Source organism: Pongo pygmaeus, chromosome 5 (assembly GCF_028885625.2).
Source record: "Pongo pygmaeus isolate AG05252 chromosome 5, NHGRI_mPonPyg2-v2.0_pri, whole genome shotgun sequence".
In the NCBI taxonomy this organism is placed as follows: domain Eukaryota; kingdom Metazoa; phylum Chordata; class Mammalia; order Primates; family Hominidae; genus Pongo; species Pongo pygmaeus.
Window position 1 is genome coordinate 129,894,255 of NC_072378.2, and position 21,787 is coordinate 129,916,041.

General features: G+C 41.6%; 1 protein-coding gene across 4 annotated transcripts in view; it reads right to left on the minus strand.

Moving 5' to 3' along the window:
* Window positions 1-21,787, minus strand: part of ARHGAP18 (Rho GTPase activating protein 18) — a 136,892-nt gene that overhangs the window by 35,015 nt on the left and 80,090 nt on the right. For all 4 annotated transcript variants that reach the window (XM_063666569.1, XM_054491240.2, XM_063666571.1 and 1 more), the window contains exons 5-7: window positions 20,503-20,672; window positions 6,793-6,958; window positions 4,217-4,308 (exon numbers count right to left, since the gene is read on the minus strand). In XM_063666569.1, the coding sequence (XP_063522639.1) occupies window positions 4,217-4,308; window positions 6,793-6,958; window positions 20,503-20,672 (428 nt within the window). The remainder of the gene's footprint in view (window positions 1-4,216; window positions 4,309-6,792; window positions 6,959-20,502; window positions 20,673-21,787) is intronic.

Sequence of the window (21,787 nt, forward strand, 5' to 3'; positions counted from 1 at the left end):
CTAACTCCAGATTCCCACAAAAAGCATTTTTTTGTTTTTCTTTTTTAAAAAGGCAGAAACCCGCAAAAAGAAGGCAAACGGAGAAATTACAATGACTACTGGAGGCTAAGAAGACGATAAGAGTGGTCAGATTCTTGATAAAGTGATCTTCTCGGAGTAGGCATTCCCTGAGCAGTACACAAAGGCTTTATAGAACATATTCTGCTATTTTAAGAAAATCAGTTTTCATGTCCTCAGTTTGAATATAAGGCATTTCCTAGCATCATATAGGTTTTCCTCCCTGGCACCCACTCTCATTTCACAATTGCCTTCTCTACTTTATAAAAGACAGACTTAGTCTTCACTCATCCACAATCTTACTATAATATTCTCTGCATGCCCTAAGGCATAAAATCTTCTAGAGTATCAAAAGAATGTAAAAAAAAAATTTTTCAGGGAAGCCTCCTTTAATGATTAAACAAGGCTCTATAAACTACCTAGAGCTTACTGTTTTTCCCTTGCACATAAAAGTGTCTGTTAGGAGCAAAGCATCATACATGAGGTATTTTGACCTTTGTCTCGATATTCTGAAGTTAGATATATTCTAGTATGTGGACACCGGAAGAGATGTCAACTTTTCTTTAAAGACTTCACCTCTTCTATTCCTGCGTTATATTATGGCCAAAGATGCACTGATATTGAGGAAGTCAGGTAAGAACTAAGCATAGTAGTCTCAAAATTCTCCTAAGGATTTATATTAGGAAAAGAGAAGCATCTTTGATCAGTCAAAGCAGTACAGGATTTTTAAAAATTCTTCTGGAGTAGGCTGGGCACGGTGGCTCACACCTGTAATCCCAGCACTTTGGGAGGGCGAGGTGGGCAGATCACAAGGTCAGGAGATCGAGACCATCCTGGTTAACATGGTGAAACCCCGTCTCTACTAAAAATACAAAAAATTAGCCGGGCGTGGTGGCAGGCGCCTGTGATCCCAGCTACTTAGGAGGCTGAGGCAGGAGAATGGTGTGAACCCGGGAGGCGGAGCTTGCAGTGAGCCAAGATCGCAACACTGCTCTCCAGCCTGGGTGACAGAGCGAGACTCTGTCTCAAAAAAAAAAAGAAAAAAATTCTTCTGGAATATTTTCCAAGACCACATTTTTCAAGTAACACTGGATAAAATCCCATAGCAAAAATTTTAGGCGAATTATTTTAGATCAGATGTGCGTTATTCAAAATAAAGCATTTAAAACCAAATTTAAGCAATATTCAATGTATAGCCAATTTTCATTTTATTTGAAATGTTTAAAATGTTTCTAGTCCTATTAACAAAAAGTACAATTGTATGCTAGCTGCTGGAGCAAATTAGTTTTCAGCAATATATGCCTTTCACTTTCATTAAGTACACAGGAAAAAGAGATTGTGACTTCTAAATAACTGAATGAGCGTAATTTCTGCATTTTAATATTTGAGTCCTTTTTATTATTCTCTAAGGCTAAAAACCAGCACCCAATAGAGTTATGTACATATATCGTTAGAAGGAATGCCATGTGTTTTCTATCTCACTGAAAATAACATTTTTAGCTACATTATATTACATTAAAATATAAATAATACTTTATAGCATTCCTTTTATTATCAGGATTAAAATAGAGATGAAAAATAACTATATTGACCCATACATTTTAATGATGCTGTTTTTACTAATTTATCTATGTTCTGTAATTTATCAGTAATTTTCATAGCATTTATCAAAATATATATTACATACTTATGTGAATTGAAAAATGAAAACACACACTCTTTGACACAAAGTATGGCTGAGTTGGCTGATTCATTTGACAGTGAAAACACTAGATTTGATAATTAGGTTATCAGACAGACTTTTTTCATAGATTAAAATTAGCAATATTTCTATTTCCTTCACCCTTCTGAGAACACAAGGTTTAAACAATGTACCTCTGAGTAAAATAATAATATAACAGGTACAGGTTCACAGATATTAGATAAGCTTTGTTAGTGTCCTTTTCGGGTATATAAGCTCAAAAATTAAATTATAGTCCTCTAAAGACTGGTAATGAATCTTCTTGCAAATCAGTAGTTTCTAATTTTTTCCATTTTACAAAATAGAGATATGACCTAATTGAGTTGTCAGCTGATAAATCAAAACTTTTTTTGTGATAGATCACTGTGATTTTTTGCTTTAATTCACAAGGGATGCAAACAGATGAGTGTTATCTACAAGTAAACTTTTTATATGCTCCTTTATTTTTTATAGAAACAAAAATACTTTAGGGCCATTATCCAATCCTTCAAACAGATAAGACAGCCAGAGTCTGCAGAATGTTAAGGGACCAAAAATGTAAAATAACCAGCTAAATAAATTAAAAAGAAAAACTTCAAGAGAAAATGACAAAGGGAGATTTTTCTTAATAGACTGGATGCAATCCTCAGCCGGATCACGTGGCATCATTGAACCTCCACAGAAACTGAAGCTCGCTGTATTTCTGCGGTGTGATGGTGAATTTTGTGTGCCAATTTGGCTAGGCTATAGCACCCAGGGGTTCAGTTCAAACAGCAGTCTACATGTTGCAGTGTCAGATTTTTTTTTTTTTTTTTGGTTGTAACAGTAGACTTTGAGTAATGAAAATTATTTAATACCCTCTATAATGTAGTGGGCCTCATCCAAACAGTTGAAGGCCTAAAAGATTTTGGTTTCCCAAAGAAGCAGCAATTTCACAGGGGTTCAGTTCAAACAGCAGTCTACATGTTGCAGTGACAGATTTTTTTTTTTTTTTTTGGTTGTAACAGTAGACTTTGAGTAATGAAAATTATTTAATACTCTCTATAATGTAGTGGGCCTCATCCAAACAGTTGAAGGCCTAAAAGATTTTGGTTTCCCAAAGAAGCAGCAATTTCGCTTCAAGATTGCAACAAAGAAACACTGCCTAAGTTTCAGCCTGCAGAGTTTGGACTCAAGATGGTAGCATCAACTCTTGCCTGAGCTTCCAGTCTGCTAGCCTGCTCTACATATTTCAGACTTGTGAGCCCCACAATTGTGTGAGCCAATTAAAAAAAAAAAATCTCTTCATCTCACTCTAAATATATGCTATTGCTTCTGTTTCTCTGGAGAACTTTGACTAATACCCCAGGAAAGGATGCTGCTGAGATCCCTGCTTTGTATAGGCTTTGGTGTATCGTAAATTGCAACTGCTACTGACAGAAGAGTTTGAATATATAGCCTGTATTTGTCAGCCTCCTCCTGTTAATCACAGGTACTGCTGACAGCTCTCCATAGATACATGTTCTGCATGCAGTGGCTAAAAGAGGCTGACGGGTGGGATAAACTGTATAGAACAAAGTTTGTCAGGAGAAATAATGAGATGCAGGTTTGAATGTAGTGGTAGATATGAGGGGAAAAAAGCACCAAAGGTTAGTAGGTAATACAGGGAATTAATTGACTGGTTTGGAAGAGGGGAAGAATAAGTGCCAAGTAGATTGAGCCTTAGTACTGGATGAGTTTGCTGAGCCAATTAACTGCAAATCAATTTCTACTGTCCCAAGAAATTTCAGAAACGGCGATATGCCTGGGCTGCTGCAAGGAATCTACAGCTTGGGTAGTTCACAACTGAGTTGACCTGTCTTCCTCACTCTGCATTCCTTAGCTTTTCTCAAATGTAATCTGTGTTTCTGAACATTGATGGCTCAGAGGTTGGATGGAAATTTTTATATTGCCACAGATAATCCCCTTATGAATAATTGAGTGTTGACTACACAAGTGACTTAATAGTTTAGCAATCATTTTCTAATTCTACTTTATGGTTTCTTTGCCTACTTTGGAAATAGGCACTGGTAAATTAAATTGGACATCCTCACTGTAAATAGAAAAGCTGAGGAAATATACACAGGCATGAAATATTCATGAGGATGCAATTCCCTAGAAATTTATAAGCAGTTCCCACTCCTATGTATTATAGAATTGAAATCTCAATTATACAAAGCCAGCTAATATAAGACAGGAAAATGATGCCAGGTAATCACAGTTACAGTAATAACACAGAAAGCATCACCATGAATATAAAACTTATGAGCCCTTGAAACAAATTTGCTTCCTGAATAGAAAATCAAAGTACAAAACATGACAGTATATCAATTGGAAAACTGTATTATAATAATATGAATACAAAAACCACTATTAGCTTAAGTATGTCCTGTCTATGCTGACCAATCCAAGCCCACTTACTTTTTGAAAGATCAAGGGTATTCGCGTTCCTGGTACTTTCCTCTGATCTTGTTCTAATAGCACTGTCAATGGAATGCAAAAAAGACCAGAATCTGCAAGAAAAAAAATGAAATTTCCTCACTTTTGTCAATCTATAAAATATTAATATAAAAATGTTAAAGCATAAGATTTCTGATACTGTCAATCAGACAACTATTTATTTAGCAACTACTAAGTGAATGACAGCATCTCAACATTATATATATGGTGGCCAATAGCAAAATCCTGGCCCTGCCTTATAGAGGAATGTAACAAGGAAAGACAACTAAACAAATGATAGCAAATAATTACCAACATAATTAGAAAAGTGCAAACTGCTGCATAAGAGAAACAGAGGGCTGTGAGAGCATGCAAAATATCCAAGTAATTTACTAAATGTAATCAAATTAAAAATTCTTACTTAAAAGCAAATATTGGCCAGGTGCAGTGGCTTATGTCTGTAACCCTAGCACTTTGGGAAGCCAAGGGGGGAGGATTGCTTGAGCCCAGGAGTTCAAGACCAGCCTAAGCCTGGGCAACATAGTGAGACTTTATCTTCATGAGAAATAGAAAAAAATTAGGCAGGTATGATGGCAGGCTCCTATAGTCCCAGCTACTTGGGGGGCTGAGGTTGGAGGATAGCTTGAGCCTGGGAGGTTGAGGCTACGGTGAACCGTGACTGCACCACTGCACTGTAGCCTCAGTGACAGAGCTGTCACCTTTTTTATCACCAAAAAAAGCAAATATCATTCATCTTTTCCATATTAAATAGACATTGAACACTTTACAATACAGCAAAATATAAATATTTGCTTTCTAAGAAATCAGACAAGATCATGATCTTGTTCTACAAATGTTTCTCTTTAGAAAACAGATACTTGCTACTCTTAAATTTAACTTTGTGATTGTATATACTTAGAAATAGCTCCAGAAAAAAATGATGGCAATAATTTACAATTTTTCTAAATTAAAATCATATGCCTTGAGTCTGGTATGAACACGGCTTTGACCAGCACCTCCACCCTGCCCCCATCACTGAGTGGACGGTTAGCACCAAAGTGATAACCTTTTCCCTGTATGACGTATATCAGCATGGAAATGAAAATCATCTGTGAACATGAAAAAGGGGATTATCTTGTGGTATGAGGACAGACATTGGATATTGTGACACTTAATCGAGATGCCATTCAAAAAAACGCCAGTAACCCAGTAAATAACTTTTCAGTTTGGGAATTCGGAAAAGATGCAATCTCAAGGATGCCAAGGGTCTAGGGTATAACATAAAATCAGTGTCTTGGATAAGACAAACAGGTATTAAATAAAAATGAAAAGAAAGTCTATTAACAGTGATAGCCTTGATATAAACAACTTAATGTTTCTTTGCCAGGATGCAATTCTAAAACATAACATTAAAAAAAAAAAAACTCTCTGAGCCACTTTAAAAATCTTGGGCACTGACCCACAACTATTTAAATTGTATTTCTATTTTATGTTTGGAGAAGGCTTTGTGATGAGCTTCTCAGAAAGCATCTTAAGTCTTCATTGTCCACAATGGACTTATGAAAAAACAGAGCACCATTTAACTCAGAAATTCACCATCCTAGGCTTTAAGCTAAAATACTCAAAGAACTAAGCACAGAATGAGGTCTTCTGGGGCCCAGCATGACAGGACCAGAAGGGAAGGTACACTTCAGTCCTACAAAGTAATTGCCTCTAAAACCTAAATCAGGTGAATACTTGTCTTTGTGAAGGTTACCATAGCAATTCAATAATCCTCATTCTTGGTTTCTCTTTAGGAGATACTTCTAAAGTTAAATAAGAGGACAAAGATTCCTAAAGTAAAGCCTTGTCAACAGAGAATGATGTGGATTTCAAGATCAATAAATTACTGGAGAAACAAAAACTGAAGAGGTGTCTGTTCTCTATTATATCATTAAAAATAAACTGTTTATTTAATGGGTAAAGCAAGGTACTTACAAAAAAACAAACAAAAAAAACCACTCCATATTTCCATGATAAGTACAATCTAGTGGTATTGTTTTGTCACAATGGTGGTATTTTATTAATAGGGGAAAGAATGTCTTTGCAAAATAGGTAAAATTAGAATGTCCAGGAACAAAGGGCGGACTACTAACTAGCCCATTTATTTGCTATCCAATGAACAACCAAAAGTAGTCACTTAGAATCCACTGTCTTAAAGTCATTTTTCAAGATCTGATTCTGGAAATAAATAAGTATGTGTACCAAATATGTATCTTTTTAATATATAGTTTTTAAAGGAGAAAGCAAATGAGTTAAGAGTCCTTGCTTCAGAATTTCCTTCTATGAGAATTAAATTATTTGACTATGCCTTTATTCTCTATAGTCTAGGACACAGTGTATCTCTATCCAGTTATAAAACTTTTGAAGGCAACATCTTAGAATATAAACTTTAGATGTATTCAAGTGTTGGTTTATTTTGCAGGTGTTTTCCCTGTCTCCCAGAAATACTGCTAAAAAGCCAAGTCCATCCTTGATATTTTAGAAATAAATCCAAGGGTTTATCATTTCATGATTACCTTTTGTTTTGATTTTCACAGCTTTTTGTTGTTTCAACTCAATACCCAATACATCATAGAGGGCAGTCAGCTCAATTAGGGCTAAATGGCAAACTTTCTTCATGTCCTGGGGTGCGAGGTCACCAATCCTTGTGGTACCCGTTTTGTCTTTTGGCAATCTGAAACTCTAAAATAAACATCATCAACATAGTAAAAGCTTACAGTACCTAACCTCCATTGTAATGCAGGAAGGAAAAACCAACTACAGAAAGAAGTTATACTCAGAATAAGTGATAAGAAAAGCCACAGAATTTCTCCAGTCAGAATGAAGAGTGATCTTGTCATGATGACGACCCCTAAAGCTGTGGAGTGCTCGGGAGTCAACTTCCAAAGTCTGACAGACAATGGGACCAGACCGCAAACTCGGAGTATTAATACCAGTGGCTCAGAGGACAAGAAAGACAGTGAACTAGGAGAAAAAGACTTCTAATTAAGTGACCTTCAGAAAAGGCAGGCTAGAAGTCAAGCACAATCCATGAGGGGGAAGGGGAAGAAGAGGGGGGAAGGGAAGGGAAGAGGGAAAGGGAGAGAGAGGGGGAGAGAGAGGGGGAGGGGAGGGGGAAGGGGATGAAGAGGGGGGGAAGGGAGGGGGAAGAGGGGGGGAAGGGAAGGGGAGGGGGGGAAGGGAAGGGGAGGGGGGGAAGGGAAGGGGGGAGGGGAGGGAAGGGAAGGGGAGAGGGGGGGGAAGGGAAGGGGGGGAAGGGAAGGGGAGGGGGGGAAGGGAAGGGAAGGGGAGAGAGGGGGGAAGGGAAGGGGAGAGAGAGGGGGAAGGGAAGGGGAGAGAGAGGGGGAAGGGAAGGGGAGAGAGAGGGGGAAGGGAAGGGAAGGGGAGAGAGAGGGGGAAGGGAAGGGGAGAGAGAGGGGGAAGGGAAGGGGAGAGAGAGGGGGAAGGGAAGGGGAGAGAGAGGGGGAAGGGAAGGGGAGAGAGAGGGGGAAGGGAAGGGGAGAGAGAGGGGGAAGGGAAGGGGAGAGAGAGGGGGAAGGGAAGGGGAGAGAGAGGGGGAAGGGAAGGGGAGAGAGAGGGGGAAGGGAAGGGGAGAGAGAGGGGGAAGGGAAGGGGAGAGAGAGGGGGAAGGGAAGGGGAGAGAGAGGGGGAAGGGAAGGGGAGAGAGAGGGGGAAGGGAAGGGGAGAGAGAGGGGGAAGGGAAGGGGAGAGAGAGGGGGAAGGGAAGGGGAGAGAGAGGGGGAAGGGAAGGGGAGAGAGAGGGGGAAGGGAAGGGGAGAGAGAGGGGGAAGGGAAGGGGAGAGAGAGGGGGAAGGGAAGGGGACAGAGAGGGGGAGGGGAGGGGGAAAGAAAGAAGAGAAGGAGAGGGAGGGGGAGGGGAGAGGCGGGGAAAAGGGGAGGGGAAAAGGGGAGGAAAGCGGGGAGGGGAAAAGGCGAGGAAAGCGGGGAGGGGAAAAGGCGAGGAAAGCGGGGAGGGGAAAAGGCGAGGAAAGCGGGGAGGGGAAAAGGGGGGGAAAAGGGGAGGAAAAGGGGAGGAAAAGGGGGAGGGAAAAGGGGGAGGGGAAAGGGGGAGGGGAAAGGGGGAGGGGAAAGGGGGAGGGGAAAGGGGAGGAAAAGGGGGAGGGGAAAACGGGGGAAAGGGGAGGAAAAGGGGGAGGGAAAGGGGAAGAAAAGGGGGAGGGGAGGGGGAGGGGGGGAGAGAGAGGGAAAAAGAGGAAAAAGGGGAGGGGAAAGCGGAGGGGAAAGCAGAGGGGAAATGGGAGGGGGAGGGGAAGGGGGAGAGGAAAGGGGAGGGGAAAGGGGAGGGGAAAGGGGAGGAGAAAGGGGAGGGGAAAGGGGGGAGGGGAAAGGGGGGAGGGGAAGGAAAAAGGAGAGGGAAAAGGAGAGGGAAAAGGAGAGGGAAAAGGGGGGGAAAAGGAGAGGGAAAAGGGGGGGAAAAGGAGAGGGAAAAGGGGGGGAAAAGGAGAGGGAAAAGGGGGGGAAAAGGGGGAGGGGAGGAAAAGGGGGAGGGGAGGGGAAGGGAGGAAAAGGGGGAGGGGAGGGGAAGGGAGGAAAAGGGGGAGGGGAGGGGAGGAAAAGGGGGAGGGGAGGGAGGGGGAGGGAGAGGGAAAAAGAGGAAAAGGGGGAGGGGAAGCAGAGGGGAAAGTGGAGGGGAAAGCAGACGGGAAAGCGGAGGGGAAAGGGGAGGGGAAAGGGGAGGGGAAACGGGAGGGGAAAGGTGAGGGGAAACGGGAGGGGAAAGGGGGGGAAACGGGAGGGGAAAGGGGGGGAAAGGGGGGGAAGGGGGGAGGGGAAAGGGGGGGAAGGGGGGAGGGGAAAGGGGGGAAAGGGGGGAGGGGCGAGGGGAAAGGGGGGAGGGGAAAGCGGGGAGGGGAAAGGGGGGAGGGGAGGGGAAGGGAAGGGGAAGGGAAGGGAAGGGGAAGGGAAGGGGAAGGGAAGGGAAGGGGAAGGGAAGGGGAGGGGAGAAGGGGAGGGGAGAAGGGGAGGGGAGAAGGGGAGGGGAGAAGGGGAGGGGAGAAGGGGAGGGGAGAAGGGGAGGGGAGAAGGGAAGGGGAGAAGGGAAGGGGAGAAGGGAAGGGGAGGGGGAAGGGGAGGGGGAAGGGGAGGGGGAAGGGGAGGGGGAAGGGGAGGGGGAAGGGGAGGGGGAGGGGGAGGGGGAGGGGGAAGGGGAGGGGGAAGGGGAGGGGGAAGGGGAGGGGGAAGGGGAGGGGGAAGGGGAGGGGGAAGGGGAGGGGGAAGGGGAGGGGGAAGGGGAGGGGGAAGGGGAGGGGGAGGGGGAGGGGGAGGGGGAAGGGGAGGGGGAAGGGGAGGGGGAAGGGGAGGGGGAAGGGGAAGGGGAGGGGGAAGGGGAGGGGGAAGGGGAAGGGGAGGGGGAAGGGGAAGGGGAGGGGGAAGGGGAGGGGGAAGGGGAAGGGGTGGGGGAAGGGGAGGGGGAAGGGAAGGGGAGGAGAAAGGGGAAGGGAAGGGGAGGAGAAAGGGGAAGGGAAGGGGAGGAGAAAGGGAAGGGTGGATAAAGGGAAGGGTGGAGAAAGGGGAGGGAAAGGGGAGGGGAAGGGGAGGGGGAAGGGGTGGGGGAAGGAGGGGAAGGGGAGGGGGAAGGGGTGGGGGAAGGGGGGGAAGGAGTGGGGGAAGGGGGGGAAGGGGAGGGGAAGGGGAGGGGAAGGGGGGAAGGGGAGGGGAAGGCGGGAAGGGGAGGGGAAGGGGGGGGAAGGGGAGGGGAGGGGGGAGGAGAGGGGGAGGAGAAGGGTAGGGGAAGGGGTGGGAGAAGGGGAGGGGAAGGGGTGGGGGAAGGGGAGGGGAAAGGGGAGGGGAAAGGGGAGGGGAAGGGGAGGGGGAAGGGGAGGGGAAGGGGAGGGGAAGGGGAGGGGGAAGGGGTGGGGGGAGGAGGGAGGGGTGGGGGAAGGGGAGGAGGGAGGGGTGGGGGAAGGGGAGGGGGAAGGGGTGGGGGAAGGGGAGGGGAAGGGGAGGGGGAAGGGGTGGGGGAAGGGGAGGGGGAAGGGGTGGGGGAAGGGGAGGGGGAAGGGGAGGGGGAAGGGGAGGGGGAAGGGGTGGGGGAAGGGGAGGGGGAAGGGGTGGGGGAAGGGGAGGGGGAAGGGGTGGGGGAAGGGGAGGGGAAGGGGAGGGGGAAGGGGTGGGGGAAGGGGACGGGAAAGACGAGGGGGAAAACAGGGGGAAAACAGAGGGGGAGGGTGAAGGGGAAGGGGGAGGGTGAAGGGGAAGGGGGAGGGTGAAGGGGAAGGGGGAGGTTGGACGGAGGGGGAGGGTGAAGGGGAAGGGGGAGGTTGGACGGAGGGGGAGGGTGAAGGGGAAGGGGGAGGTTGGACGGAGGGGGAGGGTGAAGGGGAAGGGGGAGGTTGGACGGAGGGGGAGGGTGAAGGGGAAGGGGGAGGTTGGACGGAGGGGGAGGGTGAAGGGGAAGGGGGAGGGTGAAGGGGAAGGTTGGAGGGGAGGGGAAGGGGGAGGGTGAAGGGGAAGGTTGGAGGGGAGGGGGAGGGGGGGGAAGGGGGATGGGGAAGGGGGATGGCAGAGGGGAAGGGGGATGGGGAAGGGCGAGGGGATGGGGAAGGGCGAGGGGATGGGGAAGGGGGATGGGGAAGGGCGAGGGGATGGGGAAGGGGGATGGGGAAGGGCGAGGGGATGGGGAAGGGGGATGGGGAAGGGCGAGGGGAAGGGGGATGGGGAAGGGCGAGGGGAAGGGGGTGGGGAAGGGGGAGGGGAAGGGGGCAAACGGGGGTGGGGAAGGGGGAGGGGAAGGGGGCAAACGGGGGTGGGGAAGGGGGAGGGGAAGGGGGCAAACGGGGGAGGGGAAGGTGGGATGGGGTGGGATGGGGAGGGGGAGGGGGAGGGGGAAGGAGAAGGAGGAGGGGAAGGGGAGGGGGAAGGGGAAGGGAAAGGGGAAGGGGGATGGGGAGGGGATGGGAAGGGGAAGGGGGATGGGGAGGGGAAGGGGGAGGGGGAAGGGGGAGGGAAAAGGAGATGGGAAGGGGAGAGGGAAAAGGAAGGGGAGAGGGAAAAGGAAGGGGAGAGGGAAAAGGAAGGGGAGAGGGAAAAGGAAGGGGAGAGGGAAAAGGAAGGGGAGAGGGAAAAGGAAGGGGAGAGGGAAAAGGAAGAGAGGGAAAAGGAAGAAGAGCGGGCAAGGGGAGAGGGAAAGGAAGGGGAGCAAGGAAGGGGAGAGGGAAAAGGAAGGGGAAGGGGAGGGGGAAGGGGAGGGGGAGGGGGAGGGGGAAGGGGAGGGGGTGGGGGAGGGGGAAACAGAGGAAGATGACATGAAGAAGACAAGTAGGGGGAAGAGAAAGAGGAATAGTAGCTATGAGTGTATGCTTAGAATGTGCCAGGTACCCTTCACATACACTTATGTATCTTTTAATTGTCACAAAAGCCAAGTAAGATTGGTCCAGAAAGGCTACAGCCCATTGGGGTAAGAGGGACACAGGGGAAACGAAGAACATGGACTTCAGAGCTTACCAGTCACCTATCTACTTACTAGTTGTGTGACTTATGGCAATGGCTTAACCTTTACTTCTGTAAAATGGGAGATGGAGAGGGAGGGAAAGGAGGAGAAGGGCAACAAAAAGAAGGAAGAAGAGGATGGGCCACTGAATTCAGAGGGCTATTGTGAGATTTAGTGCCCAGCACTGCCCAGGTGCTTTTATGTGGTTGCTACTGCAGGTTGAGTACACCTCATCCAAACTGCTTGAGACCAGAAGTGCTCTGGATTTCAGATTTTGAAATATTTGTAGATACACAATGAGACATCTTGGGATGGGTCCCAAGTCTAAACACAAAATTCATTTATGTTTCATATACACATAGCCTGAAAGCAATTTTACAAAATACTTTAACTAATTTGCATGAAACTAATTTTGTGTTAAGTACTTTGTGGGATTTTTCACTTGTGGCATCATGCCAGTGCTCAAAAAGGTTCTGATTTTGGAACATTTAGAATTTTGGATTTTTGGATTAGGGATACTCAACTTGTATATTACTTTCACTGCTGAATAAAGTGGGACTAAGATGTTACTTCATAATCACAAGCACATAGTGGTGTGTTTTTCTGCCTTTCTCAAATATCATCTTTTAATATTAAACACATTAAACATAAGAAAGCAAACCACAAATGTTCATTAGTGTGTACATTTAATACAAATTACAATCCCATTGTGTTTACCTATTACTAAAACTGATCATTCTCTTACAGTTTGAGTTTACCTTTGAATTTTTCATTTAATTCAATTGCTGATTAGCTGATTTAACTGCACCTATTTTATTCCCTTTGCTTTGGTACTTCTTGCATCTTATCATTAACACTTCATTGTCTAAATACTAGGGCAAAAGACATGTCCTAAAGCAGTAATTCTCAAAGTGTAGTCCAGGGACCATTGGGGGTATCCAATATCCTTCCAAAAAGTTCAGAACTATTTTAATAATTAGTAATGAGGCATTATTTTGCCTTTTACACTCTCATTCTCTCATGAGTATACAGTTTTCCAGATATAAATGAGTGCTACTGCCAACAGACTGAATGCAAAAGTAAATATGATAATCCAGCTGACTTCAACTAAAGCCAGACACTACAGACTCGCTAAAATTAAAACTATGATACACTTAATTTTTTTTAGAAAATATGGCTATTTTCCAGTTTGAGAAAAAGATATTTATGTTAACTATAATATTGTTATATTAAATGGATTAATATTTTTTCAATTCCTCAATTTTATTTTCAGATATGGTAAGTGTCCATAGGTATAACCCACATAAACAGAAGGTTTTTGAGGCCCTTAATAATTTTTAAGTGTATGAAGGAGTTGTGAGATGAAAACGTTGGAGTCACTCTCCTAGAGCAATTTGTAAAACCTATGACTTTTAGTAAGTGAGAAGCTAATTCCCTTTAAGCAAACTCAATTCAAAAGAGAGCCTTCAAGTCCACTGTAAGAGGAAAGGGGTCTTTCTTAATTGTTTGTAATGTGTTTTTTTTCCTAGGAGAACATCAAATAAACAGCAATGAACATCACTGAAGATGGGGCCTAAGCAAATTTCCAGCAGGGGGCAGGATGGCCTCCATGGGGCACTGCACAGGTTTCAAGAGAGTGGAGTCAGACTACAGGTGGCAAATCCTGTTTTCATAACTTACTATGTGACCTTTGGCAAACAATGTCCCCTTCTGTGCCTTAGCCTCCTCATCTGTGAAATGAGAACAACTGAACCTAACTTATAAGGTTGTGGCGAAGATCAAATGCTAAATAGCACTCAAAAAGTATTACATATTATATTTTTTCATGGAGCTTTTAAAATAATATCAACATTTCATGGCAAGGTAAGAAAAAAATGATAATAATAATTCTCTTATCGAAAAACAGTTCATTTAATCCTGCAAAAGTCCTAATAAGATAAGAATTATTATAACATCTTCTAGGTGGAAAAACTGAAACTCAGTTAAGTGCCTTAAACATGGCCACAAAGCCAATGATGTCATGAAGATGCAAATTCAGTTCTCCTAAATCCTAAGTTTTGTAACCATTCTTCTTCTACTCCATTTTTCCCATCCACCAGAGTAGGCAGGGAGATATCTAGGTTGATAGGTGTTGATGTGGTACTGTGAGCCCCTCAAGGAGGAGCCACTTCTTAATCACTTCTGTAACCCTGTTGTACCACAGATCTGACACACTATGGGTGGTCTGTCATGGTCCACTAAATGACTGGAGACACACATCCCACAGGGAGGAGGGCATAGTAACAAACTCAGTGAGGTGGAGGGCCACTGGCTTCATGTTCTCCTGATTTTCTGTGATTTCTACTGAGTTTTCCTTTTTAAAAATCACACAAAACTGGTCACATTTTTCCCATGTTTGGTCCTACATTTCTGCTAATTGCTTCATTTTCTGAATGCTGAACCAACCATATTTACCTTTTTTTTAAAGCCCTAAATGTTTCATTAAAATCAGTTGCTTTGGGTCTAATAAGCCAAACACATGTAATACAGCCATTTAAAGCATTACCCAAGGTAAATGTTTACAGAATCCTGAAATATTATTAATTCAAACATTTGATTTACCTAGCGATATATGTCATGAGCTTATTTATTTATTTATTTATTTAAACATTGTGCTTAATGAAGGAGTTAGTTCTTTATCCCAATGTTTAATTCATAGCAGCAGCTTTAAATATTTATGAAGTTTCCTGTCGTTTTTTGTTCAGTTAATAGACTGAATGGTTCAGTTCATTGGCTAAGAGAAAGCAGTGAAATTTCAGCAAGAGAAAAGTTCTCTACCTCTTGAAAAATGTGTTTAAAGAAAAGAATAAAACCGGGCATGGTGGCCCACGCCTGTAATCCCAGCACTTTGGGAGGCTGAGGCAGGTGGATCGCCTAAGGTCAGGAGTTTGAGACCAGCCTGACCAACATGGTGAAACCCCATCTCTACTAAAAATACAAAAACTAGCCGGGCGTGGTGGCAGGTGCCTGTAATCCTAGTTACTCAGGAGGCTGAGGAAGGAGAATCACTTGAACTCAGGAGGTGGAGGTTGCAGTGAGCCGAGATCACGCCATTGGACTCTAGCCTGGGCAACAAGAGTGAAACTCCGTCTCAAAACAAAAAAAGAAAAAAGGAAAAAGAAAAGAATAAAATAAAAATTTTCAAAAAAATATATATAAGGTCATTGATTCCCATGTGTTACCATAAATTAACTAGGTAGCTTTCCCTGGCTGTGTTGCTCTTTTGTAGGATTTGCATGAGGGGGCCCTTAGGCATTTCATCACTAATAATAAACTTGACTTTTTTACTCATCAAATCACTCTAGCTTTGACTTAGAAAGCAAGAGAAAGGTTTCAAAAGCGTAGTCATTAATGTCAAGCCTCAGCATGTCAAGTTACCTCTCTAACATGTTTCCATGTATGAAAAATAGGGGTATCTACCTCCTAGAGGTCATCTAATAAATAAAATAATTACAGAGCATAATTTCTGAGATATAATGTGTATACACTAAGTAGCTAAATTTTCAAACTAAAGCAAATTAAAGGTTATAAAACCTGATCTCCAAATTTAAGAGGAGAAATTTGAATCCACGGTGAGAGATCATAAAGAATTAACAAAGACTGCTCGATGCTGTGAGGAAAAGGAAGTGAATATGAAATGAGGTCAACAGAGAACAATGTATTACATAAAGCCTACTGCTTATTTACAGAAGTAGAGGAGCATGGAACAGAAGTGGAACTTAAGGTTGTATCTACTTAGACACCTGCCTCAGAGTAGTGAATACAAATCTTACTTTTTCAACCACGGGAAAGACTTGTAGAAATTTAACAATGAGTCCATGCCTTCTAGAAGACAAACAGACTAAAAAAAAGTTTGTATAGATGAGTATATGCATATTTGCATAAAAAAATACATGGACAGATTAACAATAATGTCTAAAGCATGCAACCTAAATCAAAGGTGATTTCATATATTTATTTGATCTAATATAAGCTCACGATCAGGAAAGACTGAACGGGAAAACTGATCTTGAGCTAGTCTCTGAAAAATAAAGTTTCCTTGGCAAATATGGAACAACAGAGGGGTAGAAATGGAGAGGTCATTTTAAACTTTGGGCACGACTTGAATATAATTAAGAAGGTCGGTGAAAGTAAATTAGTTAAACAGAGAAAAAAATGGCAGAGGGAGTTTTGTTTTGAAAGCTCACAAGTAGAGATGAATTACATTTCATTCCACTGTTTGAGTCAACAACTTAAAAGCCAACAATGTCTTCATTTTGTTTAATTAGATTCTACTGTCCTTCAATTTAAAAACCTTTCCATATTTTGTGATGAAGACTGTCACTTTGAAAACATACTTATCAGCCAGGTACAGTGGCTCACACCTGTAATCCCAGCACTTTGGGAGGCCGAGGCGGGCGGATCACAAGGTCAGGAGTTCGAGACCAGCCTGGCCAACGTGGTGAAGCCCCGTCTCTACTAAAAATACAAAAAATTAGCCAGGCATGGTAACATGTGCCTGCAATCCCTGCTACTCGGGAGGCTGAGGCAGGAGATTCACTTAAACCCAGGAGGTGGAGGTTACAGTGAGCCAAGATGGTGCCTGGGTGACAGAGCAAGATTCCATCTTGAGAAAAACAAAAAACAAACACACACACAAAAAAAACATATTTTTCCTGAGGATAGTCTGGCAGAGTGGATCATCATTTTGGGCCACATTTGCATACTCTTTTACTTTTCCCATTAGGTATAAACACAGATTTTTAAAAATATACAAGAAGGCCAGGCACAGTGGCTCATGCCCGTAATCCTAGCGTTTTGGAAGGCCAAGGCAAGTGGATCACCTGAGAAGAGGAGTTCAAGACCAGCCTGGCCAACATGGTGAAACCTCATCTCTACCAAAAATACAAAAATCAGCCAGGCGTGGTGGCGGGCACCTATAATCCCAGCTATTTGGGAGGCTGAGGCAGGAGAATTGCTTGTATCCAGGAGGCGGAGGTAGCAGTGAGCTGAGATCGCGCCATTGCACTCCAGCCTGGGTGACAAGAGTGAAACTCCATTTCAAAAAAATATATATATATTATATATATATTTATATATTATACATACATAAATATATATTTATATATTATACATACATAAATATATATTTATATATTATACATACATAAATATATATTTATATATTATACATACATAAATATATATTTATATATTATACATACATAAATATATATTTATATATTATACATACAAATATATATTTATATATTATATATACATAAATTTATATTTATATATTATATATACATAAATTTATATTTATATATTATATATACATAAATTTATATTTATATATTATATATACATAAATTTATATATTACATATATAAATATATAAAGTATATAATATATTCTATATAATATATAAATATATATCTCAAATATATATCAAATATATCTAGCTATATATATACACACACACACATATATATATACACATATACACACACACACACACATAGAAGAAAAGCCTGGAAACAATTCAGATGTCCACCATAGGGGGACTGACTCAATAAATTATGATACATCTGTACAATGTATCTAATAAACAGAAGTGAGAAATATTTCTCTATACTACTATGGTATGATTTCCAGAACACACCACTAAGTCAACAAAACAAAAATCAAGGTGGAAGAAACTGTGCATAGTGAGCTACCAGTTACCTAGGAGCAGAAGGATAAACCATGATATTAAAAGGAAAGAAAGTTTGCCACTAAGAAGAGGGATTGAATAGGTTGGTAGCTGAAGGATAAAAGCTAGACTTTTAATACACTTTGTTTTTCGACTTTACTATTGGACTATATAAGTATTTTACATACTTATAAACCAAAATGAAATTTCAAGAAAAGCAATCTCTAAAAATTGAAAATAAAATAAAGTAAATTAACTAAACCAGTTATGCAGTTGATGGCTTAACGATACAAAGAGTAACAATCCTAAGCAACCTAAAACACAATAATTTTACTGTATAAAATCCCTTTTAGGATGTACCCCCAAAACACACACACACACACACACACACACAAATTAAAAAAAAAGAAAAACAAGTTTAAACCATTTCTAGTAATCATATTGTTGATGGTAGTATTAGCATATTCTGAGAATGCTGTGCATTAACTTAAGATTAAGCAAACATGCAATTATGTGATATTCTAAATATATCATCTGCCATTTCCTGAGAACTACAATTCTCAGCATGGAAGACAGAAGATGCTCATGTACGTCTGTCCTCTGAAAAGGCTCAAAAGTAATGACCAGCTCAGAGAAATGAACACTTCTAGAGTCCTGATCATAGTCACAAAAGTCTATTTCTACTAAACGGAATCAGAGTTTCCTGCAGAAACATATCAGTCTAGGTCTGGAACAGAAAATACACCAGACAAGCCTGTAAAATCTTGTCCAGGATCGTATCAAATATGTGTAAATCCATGAGTTAAGACTATTTTTACAAATATATATAATTCCATGAGTTAAGACTATATTTTACAAAGTAAATTAAAACATTAATTGGTCACAGGTGAAAACTGTTAATAAGTCAACAATTTCTGAAAACAAATAGAAGGTAAAAATGACCACTTTCAGAAACTTGTTCTCAAAGAAATATCCAAATTAATAAATAAAAAGAAAATATTAGATCATAATTCTGTAACCGTTAATAAATTAATGGATCCAGGTATTGATCGCAACAGCTGCTACATTGACAAAAAAAAGACAAACAGATATTATGAGCTTCCCAACAGAAAACACACAATCACATATCTGACGTAGTCTTGACACCCCCAAAAAAGTGAAACTGAATCTGATCAATTTAAAGTCAACTAATTAATAAGAAACAAAAGAACATATTAAACTACACCAGGGGAATAGTCAGAGGGGGAAACTCTCCACAATTTAATAACCAGGTTTCTTTAATAAATTAATGAGGAGGGAGGAAGGAAAAATAGTGAGAGAGAGGAAGGGATAGAGGGAAAGGAAGAAAGAAGGAAGGAAGGAAAGAGAGAGAGGGAGAGAGAAAGAAATAGAGAAGGAGATTTAAAAATTCTTAAAAGATGTATTAACTAATTGCAATACAACACATGAGCCTTATTTGGATCCTGACTCAAACTGTATAAAAAGATTATAAAATTATGTGATACAATTTGAAATTTGAACACTGCTTAGATATTTGAAATTAAAAATTGTTAGCATTTTTGGTACAATAATGGTTATATGGTTATGAGTTTTAAAATCCCCTCTTTGTCTTTTAGAAATATAGATGATAAAATATAATTCAGAGCTGTATTTCAAAATAACACAGAATAGGGAACTGGGTGGGGGTATGAATAGGTCAGGATTGGCCATGGGCTAATGAATGTTGGGGCTGAGTGCTAAGTATTTGGGGGTTCAGAATACCATTTTTTTAACTTTTGCCTGTGTGAAATTCTGCATAATAAATGTATTTTTTAGAAAATACAAGATATTCAGTAGCAATGAGAACATTCACTACACAGAGCTTGGTTTCTAAATACAATTTGATGCTAAAAAGTACCAGAGCTTCTTGGAGAAATGGATGCTTTCAAGTCTGCAGGGAGAAAATTACAAAGAGAGCCTGGAACATCTTGTGCTAGAAACTGAAGAAGCAATTACAGAAGACTGTGTCAGCCAGTAAGTGTAGAAGGAATAATAGAATTTTAAAATAGCCATTTCTTAAGCACCAGGTTAGCTGTTGTTTCAGGCAAAGTTACAAATGGATGGTGAAACCACTGGGCAATAGGCTTTATTGACATATAAGATATTTGCCCAGTCTCAAGGATGACAAATTATTATTAATTGCATGTAGGAAAGGTATCTTTTTACAATGGGGAGATATAGTGAACATCTCTCCTTAGACAAGTTGGTGATCAAACTTCTGTCACCAATAAAGGGACCATCTGATACCATGCAACTCTTCTGATGATGCAATCGAAGGCATAAACATCCTCCATGCAGTAAATGTGGTTAAAAATGTATAACTTGAATCCAGTCCTGAGGAAACAATCAGAAAACTGATTTGAACTCTTTGATAATATTGAAGAAAAGCAGGAGACTAACCTAGATTCAAGAAAACCAAACAGACCTGACAACAAATACAGTATATGACCCTTGTTTGGAACCCAAATGGGAGTGGAAAAGGGAGAAGCGATAAAGAACAATATTGTGACAATTGGGGAAGTTTTGATATGACTGTATATTAAATATGATTATCACTTCAGTTTAAATTTCTTAAGTAGTAAACTAAAAAAAAAGTTAGTACATATAGATAGATACAGAAAAGAAAAAGAGGTTATAAAATGTTAATAACTGTTGAATTGACCTATGAAGGCCAAATGGTGTTTGCCATACTATTCTTTCAACTTTTCTGTGGGTTCTACATTTTTAAAATAAAAAGCTGATGAAAAATATATCCTGAGCCAGGTGTGATGGCTCATCCCTGTAATCCCAAGACTTTGGGAGGCTGAGATGGGAGGATCACTGGAGCCCAGGAGTTTGAGATAAGCCTGGGCAATGTAGTGAGACCTCATCTTTCTGTCTGTCTGTCTGTCTCTCTCTCTCTCTCTCTATATATATATATATGTGTGTGTGTGTGTGTGTATGTGTGTGTGTATGTATGTATATGTGTGGGTATATATATGTATATGTACATATATGTATATTTATAAACAGTGTACTACGTACAGGTAACGTGGCATCATCGCCTTTGCTCTTCTGGATTTTCTCCTTGGAGCTCTCTTTCTGATTGAGTGCTTGCTCGGCAAATGATACCTCCAGGTTGATGTCTGTTTCAGGAGCAGGCGTCTCCTCAGGTGGGATCAGCTTCTCTTCACCAACAAGGTTAGATGCCTCGTCTAGGGGCCCGGGGGGAAAGAATCCAATTCATATGCTTTATTTATTTCTTTTTTTAAAAAAATTCTAATGCATTCACTACATAAAAACATTTGGGAAGAGTACTATTTTCTCTAGGCAATACTTAGCCGTTATTTTAGTAATAAAGAGTATACTCAAGAATCCTATCAATGGTGCATGGGAAGTGGGCAGGGAGACTGTGGTGACTAGCAATCCATAGTTCAATTGTGCAATCTTTGAGACCACAATCCTTAAACTGGGTTCCAATTCCAAAACATTGCCGGAAGATAGTAAACTTTTAATGAAAAATCTCAAAAGGTTTTGAAGTATTAATTGTTGTTTTATTCTACACTGAGAAACTAAAAGCAAAAAAAGAAGGAGGTGATGAGCAGTAATCTCTTGTAAAGCTAGTAATTCACCATTTAATTAATTTCCTCAGAGTGGATCAGATTCCTGGAAAAACTTCTTCCACACCCTGCATTTACTTTCTGGAATATTACCTACCTATCATAGTAAAAATTCCAAAACAAGAGTTAGTGCCAAAAAATGATCACTATGCGAGTCAGGTCTGGACGTACCTGGTACAGGAATGGTTGGGTTTGTACCTGATCATGTCAAAGAGTATAAAAGTTCCTACAACTGTAAATAACAGTCAAATAATTTTCACATATTTACATCAAGATTTCAAGGATATAGTAAGTTTAACTTTGTTTTGGCTTTTTTGGCTTGTTGTTAATCCCCCAGAAAGGAATTTACATTTAAAAATCTCTTTGCTGAAAACACCAGGTTTAAGCTTTGGAGAAGATACTTCTAAATTTGATTGTTTGGTAAATTTTTTGTTTTAATGCAATTAACAGAAAAAAACCTAGAGCCAATAACCAAGATTACTGATTTTCTTACTGCTGACCTTTGAATCATAGTAAGAAGCTCTGAATTACAAAATATATCTATGCAGTGTAGACACATGCTTACATACTAACAGGCTCACATACGAACACAACAAAGTGATGGAAGCTAAAGTTAATTTAAAAATTTAATTGATAAATGTCATAAATACATATATTATTAAAAGTCTGCAGTTCAGAAAAATAATGTTTATATTCATTTATATTAAAAA